At 41.5% G+C, this 13,125-nt stretch overlaps 1 protein-coding gene across 3 annotated transcripts in view; it reads right to left on the reverse strand.

Moving 5' to 3' along the window:
• Positions 1 to 13,125, reverse strand: part of baiap3 (BAI1 associated protein 3) — a 76,076-nt gene that overhangs the window by 43,804 nt on the left and 19,147 nt on the right. For all 3 annotated transcript variants that reach the window (XM_015948596.3, XM_015948594.3, XM_015948593.3), the window contains exons 3-4: positions 1,694 to 1,781; positions 1 to 79 (exon numbers count right to left, since the gene is read on the reverse strand). The exon at positions 1 to 79 is cut by the window's left edge and continues 5 nt beyond it. In XM_015948596.3, the coding sequence (XP_015804082.3) occupies positions 1 to 79; positions 1,694 to 1,781 (167 nt within the window). The remainder of the gene's footprint in view (positions 80 to 1,693; positions 1,782 to 13,125) is intronic.

Below are 13,125 nucleotides of genomic sequence, written 5' to 3' on the forward strand. Positions count from 1 at the left end.
TCCTGCTGATTCTTTCGGTGATGAAAGGCTGGTCCACGTGCTCTTGTGGTGGTGGAACCGTGCAAGCTCCTCGCTGACACTGTAAGGAGACAAAACCCCTTCAGGCTGCACAAAAAACACTCCTTTGGTAAAGGTTGTGTTGAATACAGACGAAGAGAAACTGAGGTCACAGTTGGGTATTATTAAGTATCACTTACATCAAGTGAAATTATTTTACAAAGGTTACAAAGAATGTTCAGCAGGGGCAATAGAGGCAATCAGAAAGGAGTGTGAGGCCGTAAATGTCATCAGCGTGGACGCGAGCTCTGCAGACCATCACCTGCTCTGTTCGCTGTTACTGTGGAGCTCGTTTGTCATCGCCACAAAATGTCTCATTAGTCTGATGAAAACATTTCTCTCATCACACGCAGCCTCCTTTTTATACAACAGAGTTTAGGATGTGTGATTGCAGGATCGCGGCAAAAGTCTGAAACTAATTCATGTATTTGAATAATAATATATTCTAGAGAGCCTGACTTAAAACACCTAAAACATAAACGTGGTTTACCCTGCAACAGTGCAAATAAAAAAGTACTTCCATTAAAATGCTTTCCAAAATAATCTATAAAATCTATGTTGTCACTAAGGCCTGGGCATGGATTCCTCTGTCGCTGCTGATATTAAAGGTAAAAAACCAGAAGCGTTAAACATTAAAGGTGGGAAACACTGAAAACCCATTTTAAAAATCTTGTTTCTGGTTATAATCGGCCACTCTGAGTTCTTCATGCAGGCTGAATCAGAAAATAGTCTCCTACACTTACCTCCTGCATTAGCTACTGATAGCTTCTGAAAATAGACGGTGAGACGCTAGGATTTGAAAATCCTGACGGATCTATGTCACACTGTCGCTTAAGAACTGAGTGGGAAGGCTGTTGTTGTTTTAGCACCCAGGAAACTGCAGAGAACGTCCCAACTAGTATAAGCTAGTCGTTAGCATTAGCAAATTCACCACACAGCAGAACTCCTCCAGGCTTGTGTTATTGTGGAGATAAAACAGTAACGTTGCAAACCAGGTGTAGAGTAGCATTTTTGTCATCCAATGTGAGGAGAGATGTCCAAATATCAGGAAGTAAGACTTCAAAACCCGACGTCTGAAGCTCAGCTGTGATGTGGGTCACTAGAAGGTCTGAGAAATGGTGCACCCCCCCCCCCCCCCCCCAATCAGATTGAAGGACAAATCTAAATATTGCTGCATTGCTTCAGTCTGAAGCAAAGTAAAAAAAAGTGATTCTATGCTAAAATCTCAGGATTTGTTCCAAAACTAGACACTGATATCCAGCAAAACACGTCCAGATTCAAGCACTAATTAGAACGTGTTTGACCAATAACCACTGACTTGTTTGGATATTCCTTCTGTTTTCAGCAGAATCAACAGTTTGGTGATTTTACAGTTCTGACTCAAAGCAGTTTGGGTTTGAAGTCATGAAACACTCCTATCAAACACGTCGAGATCTGGCAGCAAAGAGCAAGCCAGCAGCTCGTAACAGCTGAGCTCCCGGTCCTCAGAGCGCCCGCTTTAACCCCGTCCTTCTGCCTACAGACGTCACAGCGGTCACGGTGGCGTGCTGAATGACAGCTCTCAGACCTGATCGCTGTAACTGTACGAGTTTCAAGCGTGTAACAGATGGAAAGGTGGAAGTTGGGTTGGGGTTACCTCTGCCTGGGCCGCCCGCATCATGCTCTCCTGTTTCTGTAGAACGGCATTCGTACGCTCAAAGAACTCCACGCTTTCCGCTGAAATCCTGCCAAGATGAGAAAGAAGATTAAAACCAGTTTTTATTTCTAAAATGGAAAATCATAACTGCACTGCAGGAAAAACGTGCATTCCCTCATCAGTATAACGTAAGACTCGTTATGGATGGACAACACACGTTGGATCAAAGAGCATCTTGTTATTATCTAAGGTTTGATCTGCTTGTGATGGACCACTGGAAACTGTCACCTCGCCTTCAGAGTTCAGATACTAAACATCGTTATCTGTCCAGGCATTTCAACACTTTGTTCTCAGCATGGACTAGCTTCATGAGAGGACTTCTGTGCCAAATGCAAATGACTCATTCTGTTTCCACCAGGTGTGTGAGTGAATCCCTGAACCCTCACTGGCCTCTGTTGTCATGGTGATATGGACATTTTCAGGAGCACCTTGGGAATCCCCTCCAAAACCACCCTTTCCCTGTGCTTTTTCCCTCTCTTTCCAAATCTGGGAAGGGGTGTCTTCCTCTCCACCTCTATAGAGATCAGTGTGGCTGGAAGCTGCCCTGATGTGAGCTGTTCCAGAACCGCTGTGAAAATTTAAATCCCGATCCTAACCATCCATGCACTCTCTGCTCCAGCGTTCCTCATCCTTCAGGCTACATGGTGACGTTGTGCACAAAAGCTCTCCACAGAGCCTCCCGAATCGCTTCTTTATCGGCGTCATCAGGTCGCAGCAGGCGTGAGGGAGTCCATTCCAGCACCCACTGATTTTCACCATGGTGGGGGACCGGATGGCGAACCCATAAGGCATTTATGGAGCCTAATGGTTGCCATGCTGGGAGAACTGGCAAGATTTTCACTGGTGTCGGGCTCGCTTCACATTGGAACATGTTAGTAAATGAAGTGACAGCTTCACTGCATTCTCTAGTGTCGACTGTTCAGAACTAAGAAGAGACTTTACAACTTTAGGTGCATAAAATAGCAAAATAATTAAACAACTGATTCTAATAAGCGTAGCATGAAGAAAGGCATGTAATGCTAAAGGTCCTCGGGCATTACGCTGTCTAGCCATCTTCATTTGAGCGAGAAACAGAGTGCTCTCCGAACCAAAACAAATGTTCTGTTTCTAACCATCTCTCGGTGAGCCAGCCTCGCCAACTGGAAAACCTCCATAACAAAGTTCCTCTCCTGCTTCCTCATCTCTGCTGCAAGTTACAAGACGTCTCCAGGAGGAGACAGGACTCTTAGCCTTAATAAAAGAATCATATGTGCTCTATACAATTACAGATTACAGTCATAGAACAATGAGTGTCTTATCTAAGGTGAATTTAATAAGACTTGAAAGTAATGAATTAATCTAAATAACTGTTTATCATAGAAATGCATTATTTCAGATCTTACAACACCAAATGAATCTACTTGATGAGTTAATGATGATGTTATGATCAGTCATGCCACATATTAATATCCGTATGTTAACAATGACCGTTCTAACACGATCGTGAGTGAAATAGCTCCTTAGAAGTCTCTCGGGAAAGAGGTGGGGCAGAGGAATTTGATAACGCCGCCTGCATTTTTCTTGGTTTCTGATTGGTCAGACCTTAAAGGTTACAGACACACTCTATTCGAGAGTTCCAGCCAAAATGCTAACTGAACATCTTTTGTGAGACTAAGCCAGACCTTACCACAGAACACTTTTAGCAGCATAGAACCACCTTTTTCAGAACCAAACAACCATTATTTGTTATAACCTGCTACACCTTCATCGGAAGCTAACGAATCCGCCAGCTTCCAGCAGAAGCAAACTTCTATACCAGCAAGTATCATCAGACCAGCCCAGTCGTATTCAAGGGACCTTTGACCTTTGAAATCCCCAGATACCACTCCTCAGTCTTGTGTAGGCCGACTTCTCTTTGTCAGCTGGATCTACCAGGAGCTGTCACCACTAGTACAGTAGCACTGTTCAATGGCGTTGGATGGTTATGATTAATTGATAACTAATCCAACATCACTAAATTCAGCCAGATTATTCTTGTAATCACAGACTTTCCTAAAACACTTATTTAGACTCTTGATATAATCCATGATCATGTTTCATGAGTTTGGTTATTGTCTCAGTTGATATTACCTTGAATAATCATTTATCTTCAGTTATTCTGTATAATCATTTGGTCATAGAAATATAGTAATAAATAGATTTTTATAAACTATATTTTTGCTTCTGTGTCAAATTATCAATAAGTGTCGGTTCCCTGGCTTCACAAAGCACCTATTCACAGAGTCAATCTGATATTCCTTCATAAACTGCAACTGGTCCAGAATTCAGCAGCCCGTATTATCACCAGAACCCCTTCCTTTCACCACATCACGCCGGTTCTCCAGCAGCTTCACTGGCTCCCAGTTAAATTCAGGTCCATCTTCAAAATTCTCCTCCATACCTTCAAAGCAATCCACAACCTCTCTCCTCCATATATCTCAGACCTTATAAGTATTCACACCCCGTCCCGTTCACTCAGATCTTCTTCTTCCATCCATCTTGCGGTTCCTTCTGCCCGTCTCGCTACCATGAGGAGCAGAGCTTTCAGCCGCTCTGCTCCTCGACTCTGGAACTCACTTCCCCCAGACATCAGGAACGTCGACAGTTTTACCCTTTTCAAAACAAAACTCAAAACACACATGTTTAAATCTGCCTACGACCTCTGATTTTATTGAAATGTTTCTCTCTGTTTTTTCTTCTTTGGGTTTTATTATTGTTTTATTGTATTTTATTACGTGTTTTGTGTAAAGTGACCTTGGGTGTCCTGAAAGGCGCTTTGAAATAAAATGTATTATTATTATTATTATTATTACAGGTCAATATAATTTATAATTTTATCAGACATCATACTTTGTTGAATACATTTTATATTTTGTTGACAGTTTATTAATTGTGACAGCTTACAAAAGGTTACAAAAGCCAGTGGCACCTCTAGAAGGGGTTTAAAGGGGTACCAGACTGGGGTCATCATTAATGTTAGGAACCCAAAGGAGAGTTTGTTTTGTGCTGTTTTCACATTTTTTACATTTCTGAGAAAATATTGAAACAACTGAGTTGTTTTATAGTTGTCCTTGCTACAGATAAAAACAATTCCATAAAGATTCCCACAATTTTACATTCATAAAACAACACTTTGTTTTTCCTGAACTGTGATTTAAACAAAAACATCAATTCGGATTCAGGAAGAGCTTTATTCACCTCCCTGGACTGTTCCTCTTGCAAATTCAGTTTCCAGCAGAGGTGAATCAAAAGAAAAGAAAGAAAACAGCAAGAAAAGTATAGAAAAAAAAGAACTATAATAACATGGATAAAAAAACAGTATAAAAGTAAAAGATTGTGAAAAATATATGAAGAAGATGTGAGCTATAGAAGTAATATCAGCAACAGACTGTACTGCACAGACTAATGCACAGCCGATAAAAGAATTGTGTGTCTATTCATGTGATTTAAAAATAGCTGAGGACTCCACCACTGACAGAAAAGCAACACAAAAGAGCCAAACTGGAATTCATCTAAATTCATGTTAACAACCCCCAAGTTCCTGGGAGCGAATCCTTTGAACTGATGAGGCATATCACACTGGTACTATATGTGCAGAAACAACTAGTAACCCTTTGCTACTGTGAGACATACAGGAGGATTTGTCATGTTCAGGGACTGCTTTGATGCACCCCACACTAGGTGTCTTGAATCTGTACAGGGCACACAGAAAGCCCAAGTCTAAGGCATCTTAGTCTCAATCCAGGTCATGGGTTCTCCAAAAGAATGAAAGCCAAGTATATGACTAAAAGCACCCAAGAATGGCTGGGTGAACAAAACAACCCGTGCCTATTCCTAATGGCCTCTCATAAGACCTGTGGTGATGCCACGCTTCACACATGAGACATTTGGAGCAATTTGCTCAGGAACAGGGAGCCGAACCAGTCGTAACATCTGTTAAAGGTGCAGCCACAACAAAAGGGTGCCATCTTTTTTATCTATATTATTTTATTTGCGTTGAATCTGATATAAGGTGCATATATTCTGAGGGAAAGGAAATGGTAGGGTGGCCTTTGACTTTTGTCAGTTCAAAGACTAATTAGTTCAACTGCCTCTAAATAAACCTCGTAAATCCCCCAATAGCATCCTGCTCCTTAAAATATATGATCACCAAGGATACAAAGTACAATTGTTTTTATCAGCAACCACTGAAAAGATCCACAAACATGACCTGTTCTAAAGAAAAGAATCCAGATGCTTTCTTTTTTTTTTATCTCTGTTTACATATTTTATTTGTGCTTCATTTTTCAAACGTGTTTTGATCCACAAAGTTCTCTTTGCACGTCTTTAATCGTCTTACGCACTTTTGTTTCCAAAATCAGTTCTGTTTACTGTCAGCCAGCTGGAGGATTTGACCATCGATGCGTTTATGATTAGAAATCAAACTCAAAGCATTCAAACCAAATGCAGTGATTTTTGATTTGACATTTACACACATATATAAAAAATAACGTGCACAATCCTTTCAACCTTTTCCTCTCTCACACACAGACGTAAGCAAGCTACTAGAATAACACTGATTTGATGTTGCTAGGAAACAAGTTTCATTATTTATTTTAAAAGAAAACCTGATTTTATTCTAATTTATTTTCGGAATTCATCCAAACGTTTCAATCATGTTTTCCTGTGTGGAGAGAAAATCAGAAGGAAACCATAAATAAAAACTTGAATCCCCTGGACTTCATCTATCAGAGCTAATTTATTTTAACGTGACTAAGTGTGCGCGTGAAGGTGACAGCAGACACTCTCTTCAACAAACCTCAACATAATATGGCAGTGCATAAATACTCATTAATACTGCAGACATCACAGTCATCAGCAGCATGAAAAAGATTGTGACATCCATTTGGATTGTGATAAAAAGGGATTTTTTAATCGTCATGGTTGTCACAAACTAACATAAAACCAGTAGCTGATATTACAAGGATCTCTATTAGAGGAATTTCCTTCGATAACTTCACAGATCTTTTTATTTACGTCAATTTCAGTGTAGAGCAAAAACTCTGATTTAATCCCTGCAGTCAAACTAAAAACAAAGAAACAAGAACCTGCTGGTTTAGAGCTAACTGAAGGACGAGCCAGGAGACAAGGTACCTTTAAAATGTTCCAGACAAATCTTAAAGCACTTTTTTTCCCATTATCAACAACACAGCATGTTGCAAGGACAAAGAAAACAAAAAGCAAGAATTTGAAAACATTGTAAAAACATAACATCTGGAATATTTAATATAACACACATGTTGGTTTGTTCATAAAAGCACTAAGGGAAATTAGGCCAATAAAGAAATATCTAACCATTTAAATGTTTAAATCAATTAATTTGATTGAGTATTAAAATAATCTCTGAATTACTATTTAATTAAACTGTCATTCACTCTGCAGTGGTCTGATGGGGTGCAGGCAGCTCTGAGCGAAACAGGAAGAGACTGAACAAGCTAGTTCACAACGCTAGCTCGATTCTGAGCTGCCCACTGGATTCAGTTGAGGAGACGTGTGAAAGGAGGATGCTGAGGATGAAGATGACCTCCATCTTTAAAAAAAACCTCCCACCCACAGCATTCCACTGTGGAGACCATGGACAGCTCCTTCAGAGGCAGACTGAAGCCCGGGGCTCACCAGAGGCGGGCGCGATGCACAGAAGTTTTGTGAATCAAGTGGTCCACTGAGCGCTTCTTGGAAAGTCACGCGATAGTCACAACATCACACGGGACTTGAGAACAGGAAGCAGGAAGTGACTATTATTTATAAGTGATCAGACTTGCCGTCGTGTTTTGTGAGACTCTAATTCATTAACAGTGGGTAAGTACGCTATTTATTAAAATATTTTACGATCAATAGTACTTTAAAGTTATCAAAACTGCAGCTGGGTTTGTGCCGTAAAGCGATTCCACGTCGTAATGTCTGTTGTAAAGTACTGCACAATGTTTTAAACAGCTGCAACACTTGAGATTGAACTGGCGACAATCTTCAGCGCCTCTGCGTTCCCACACTAACTGCGCGTGTGCCTCCGGTGTGCCTCAGGCTTGAGACATCCCAGATGTAAAACAGAATGCTACCACTCTTCACATTTTTCTCTTAAGTGTTGGTGCTGCTGTAACAAGTGGATTTCCCCACTGTGGGATCAGTAAAGTATATTCTATTCTATTCTAATCTAATCTATTTTAAAAATTCTTTAAAGGCATAGGTCAGTGATAAGGCTAAAATCCAGCGAGGCTGGTTCCAGAGTCTAGCCCAGTCACGTTAAGTGTTTATGTTAAGGTTTTGAACAGTAAAAAACAAAATCTTGGATAAATTATAAATGAGAAAGAGTATTTAAGGGGACCAATTGTAAGTTTCCCTCCTCTTTGAATATTCTCTGAAGAGCAGCAACATGGAGGTCTCAGAGCATGGAAACCTCAAGCAAGTGCAGTAGAAAAAAACAATGGGTTGATAAAACTTTGCTAAAAAAGTTTGCTTTTTTCATTATAACCTATCAGGTAGCAGCATACTAGACTCACTACTTACTCCTAACCAATTAAAACCACAGACTCGGGCACGCTACGTCACCAGGCCCTCCCCTCTCAAACCAAAACAGAGCATGAGGCAGCAAGATGTCACAGCGAGAAGAGGTGGCACATAAAATATGTTATCTACAAATTTTAAAATATTTTCCCATAATTATCGATATCGATCAATATAAAAAATTTGTATTGATATTCTTTTTTTTTTAATTTAATCCAGCTCTAGTGGAAGGCCACAGGCACGGTTGAAGTTGAGGCTCAAAGTGGCAGACCAAGAAACATCTCAGATAATCAGAAGTGAAGAATGGTGAGAACTGTCAGAGTCAACCCACAGAGCAGCACCAGCATCTGCTGCAGATGGAGTCTCTGTGCTTCTTTCAACTATTCGGTGCACTTTACACAAGGAGATGCTGCATGTGAGAGTGATGCAGAGGAACCATTTTCTCCACCCACAGCACCAACAGAGCTGCTTGGGGTCTGCTAAAGCACATTTGGACAAGTCAGCTTCATTCTGGAATAAGGTGCTGTGGACTGATGAAGCTAAAACTGAGTTATTTGGGCATAACAAGGGGCGTTATGCATGGAGGAAAAATAACACAACATTCCAAGAAAAAGACCTGCTAACCTACAGTAAAACATGGTGATGGTTCCATCATGATGCAGGCTATATGGCCAGTGCAGGGACTGGGAATCTTGTTAAGCTGAGGAACGCATGGATTCCACTCAACATCAGCAGATTCTGGAGACCAATGTCCAGGAATCAGCGACAAAGCTGAAGCTGCTCCGGGGCTGGATCTTTCTACAAGACAATGACCCTTAACACTGCTGAACATCTACTAAAGCATTCATGCAGAGGAATTAGTAGAATGTTCTGGAATGTTCATCTCAGTCCCCAGACCTGAATATTAGTGAAACTCTTTGGTGTGAGTTAAAGAGAGCTGTCCATCAGACCTGAATGAACTAGAGATGTTTAGTAAAGAAGAACGGTCCAAAATACCCTCACCCAGAATCCAGACTCTCATTAGCCCTTTTTGCAAGACACATCGTGCTTGCAAATCAGCGTAATATTATACAATATACAATACAATATGTCTTATGAACGCACCATGGCGGCATGGCGTTGAGGAGATTTTGCGGCATTCTTGCCACCAAGTTTGGTAATATATTACCCCAACGCCAGACTTGTGAATGTCTTTTACACCTTAGCACAACAGAGGGAGGTGTCACCATCACATTATGGGCTGCATGACTTAATTTTTTAAAAGGTCGACAGTCAAGTAGGAAAATCGAGTCGACTTTGACTAGTCGTTGGTGACGTCATACACCTGAAGCGGGTTGGTTCGCTGAAGTTTTTGACAATTAAAATTGTGCCCACATTTTCAAAGTTAAACACATCTCTTTTAACAATGGTAGTTTCTGCATCTTTACTGTTCCCCTGCTTCAGCCCTCTCTCCCCTCCCCCTGCGCAGCGGCCGCAAACTCACTGATGCGCCTGCGGCCTCTCAGAGTTGCTGTTCTAAACATAAACTTATTTAATTTTCTGTTCCTCACTTCTGATTACCTTCAATGGTTAAGGTTAGGTCTGTTTGTTGCAACCACCAGGTACAAAAACTAACTTGTTTTTATTTAACTATTTTTCTGTCCTGTCTCTGTTTATTATCTTCCTGCATCTCCTCTCAATCCTAAAGATAAACTGCTATCTGCCTTCATATATATTCACCTTATGAGTTACCTTTGAACTGCAGTTCTAAAAGATCTACCGACCACAAAAACAGTGGAGTGTGCGCCGGCCGCACCGGTGAGGTGTGTCACTGGAGGACAAAACAGGTGATGCTCTGTGGTGGTTAAAAATAGGGTTTTTCAGAAGAAATGCAGAGAAGTGCTCTGTGGGCAGACAGGACAAAGAGCCTTGGGAAAAAATGATAAGGGAGCAAAAAGAGAAGCGTCTGTACTCTGCGAGTGCCAGGAAGAAAAAATGAGTGATCCGATGAAGCCTAATATGGTAATCTTGCCAATATTTCTGATTAACATAATGACTAAAGATAATCTTATCAGATATTCTTGCCATGTACGGCATGCAGGTCTCCTTTTACCGTCTTCCCGCTAAACAGCGGAGCTGTCAGCTGGTCATTCATCCTTCTCCTCCTTTATACACAAGAACCCACTAAACTACAGATAAGTAACAATCTCTCACAGATCGCTGCAAAATCTAAACCAGCGGTACTCAATAGTCAGCCCGCGGGCCGGACCCCCTTTGTAGCCCTCGAACTCCACACTAAAATAAAATCAACAGGGGGCCTTGGCTCTTGGCCACGCAACAGAAAGAAGGGAGATTCCTCTGTAGCCTGGTGAGGAGTGGTATTATATGAAAACAGCAGTTGTGGCAAACATAAGCTCCAGTCCCGTTTCCGAGACTCAGGCAATGTGCGCAGAAGGTTGTGGAGTGTCCTACTGAACCACTCACATTGTCCATTACCTGCTGGATGCTATGGCATGGTACGAGATTTCTTGATCCCATAGAACTCATACAACTGCTGAATCAGGGTGCTCTCAAAGTTCCGACCCTGGTCCGAGTGGATACACGCTGGGACGCCAAATTTTGAGAACCACTCAGTTACCAACACCTGGGCTACTGTGGTGGCACGCTGATCTCGAGTGGGGACTGCCAAGGTGTATTTACTGAAGAGTCAGTCATGATCAGGACATTCTCTAATCCATCAGCTGTGGGCTCCAGCAGCACAGTCCATGGCTACAATTTCATTTGGGCGTGAAGCCGACAAATGTCCCATATAACTCTGCGCCACTTGCTGGGTGTCCTTAGCAACCTGACATCATTCACACTGACGCCACCACTGCACCCCCCCACCCCACCCCCAACCCCCCGGACAGGCAAATGGGAGGTGCGCTGTCATATAGCAGGCTAGTGTAATGAACTGCCAGTGGCGCTAAACTGTCCGAACCCCCCTCCCCCGGTCAGACAGATGAGCTGGAGGGGAAGGGGCGGATTTTCTGTTTCATTACATTGTAAGTTTGTGTGTTTTTCTTCTTCTCTATGTTTGCATATTTGTTGTTTGACTAAACTTGAAAAATAAATTATTATTTTTAAAAAAGGTAGCAAGCAATTATGGCAATAATTTCAGTCACGTTATATTTGCTGTGTTATTATGTGTACCTTTTGCTTGTTTAACTCTATTTAACGAGTAACTAGTCTTCTGTAACTGTTGATGAGCAAGTTCCCCTACTTCCTGCCATTGTCTGTAGATCCGGTACATGGAGTTATAACCTTTAGACTGACTTTTATTATATGTGTATTTGCGGCTTCTGCTTAATCTATTGTGATTTGTTTGACTTATTCTGCATTATTAAGGAATAAGATGGTTATTACAGTGACACCAAAGAGTCAAAGCCATTAAAGAAACCACAGCAAGTTTCTGATTAAAAACAATGGGAAATGAAGCGTGAAATATTAAGTCCAGCAGAGCTTAAGAAGATCTGAGGGACCAGTGGGAATAGGTAAACAACAACCAACAAAAAAGTATTAATTTAAATATAAATACTGGTGGATTTTGTTGTGAAGCCAGCAAAGCTCCTCTTTATTCCAGAGTTTTAACAATCAGCTTACAAAGAGGTAAAGCCAATTATTTGCTCTACTGAATTAAATGGTTCACCTCGAGTGTGCCAGAGTCTGCTCAGAGAGCCTCAGCTCTGCTGAATGTACTACTGGGTCATCAGCTGTGGATGGAGCAGCCCAAATCTAACAGACCTCATTTGCAAATTCTCCATTAGAGTGCGAGAGCAGGCAGGTCAGCAGCAGTCTGAACGGATAACAAAGATCAACAGCCTGTACATAATGATGAGCGCTCATGCTGAGGCTTAGTGGGAAGGCAGCCACACCAGGAAGCCGGCATGGAAAATGAGAGAAAGGTGAGATACTGTCAGCTCAGATCAGTCTCTAATGAAGAGCGCAGGAGAAGATTTGACTTGCATATAAAGTAATTAAAACGCAGTGACACTGCATCAAATTGCAAAGAAGTGAAATGTGCCTAAAGCAGCTGCAACCAGCTGTAAACTTCAAAATCCAATCAGTACACAACAAAGCATTTAAAGTGTTCTTCCATGTTAAAAATAGACAGAGATGCCATTATAAGTTCACGTCGTGACATCAGTTTAGGTTACTATAGAAACCTCAGGTTCACTTTTGGCCCCAGTTGAAGCTTAAAAAGAATCAGATGACACCTTTCACCTGGGCTGCCTCATTTGTTGCAATCAGGATGGCTGGAGTAAAACAGCAGCGCTCAGTTCTCTCCTGGGACACTGACCATGTTTCACAAAACGGGCGTCAACATGAAGAGCAAGAAGGGCGGGATGAAGCGAGAGCAGGACAAAACCGGTGGTGCGTGTGCGGCAAATGCTTCTCCATGGTAACCTAGAGGGAGAGTGTTTGTTGTCAAGAGCTCATATTTTTGTCAACAGAAGTTAACGGTAAGCTATTGTGTGATCAAACTTATTCAGTTATGAATAATTTAGGAGAATAATTGCATCCAGAGCTGTCGAGTGCTTTATAGATGATTAGGATATTCAGTGAAACCACTTTAATCATTTTTGCAGATATATATTTGGAGAACACTGTATTGCTACACTAACTGCTTGTTTTACTGACGGGAGAGGTGAAAAAGCCATGATGCTCCTGTTCTGAGATGCAGAAGTTTGCTGGTGCAGAGGTGGGTGTAAAACAGCAGGACTGCTCATTATTATTAATGATATGTGCACAACTTGCTTCTGATTGGCTAACAGAACACGCTCAGCCACGTTGCA

The sequence above is a fragment of the Nothobranchius furzeri genome, chromosome 5 (assembly GCF_043380555.1).
Source record: "Nothobranchius furzeri strain GRZ-AD chromosome 5, NfurGRZ-RIMD1, whole genome shotgun sequence".
In the NCBI taxonomy this organism is placed as follows: domain Eukaryota; kingdom Metazoa; phylum Chordata; class Actinopteri; order Cyprinodontiformes; family Nothobranchiidae; genus Nothobranchius; species Nothobranchius furzeri.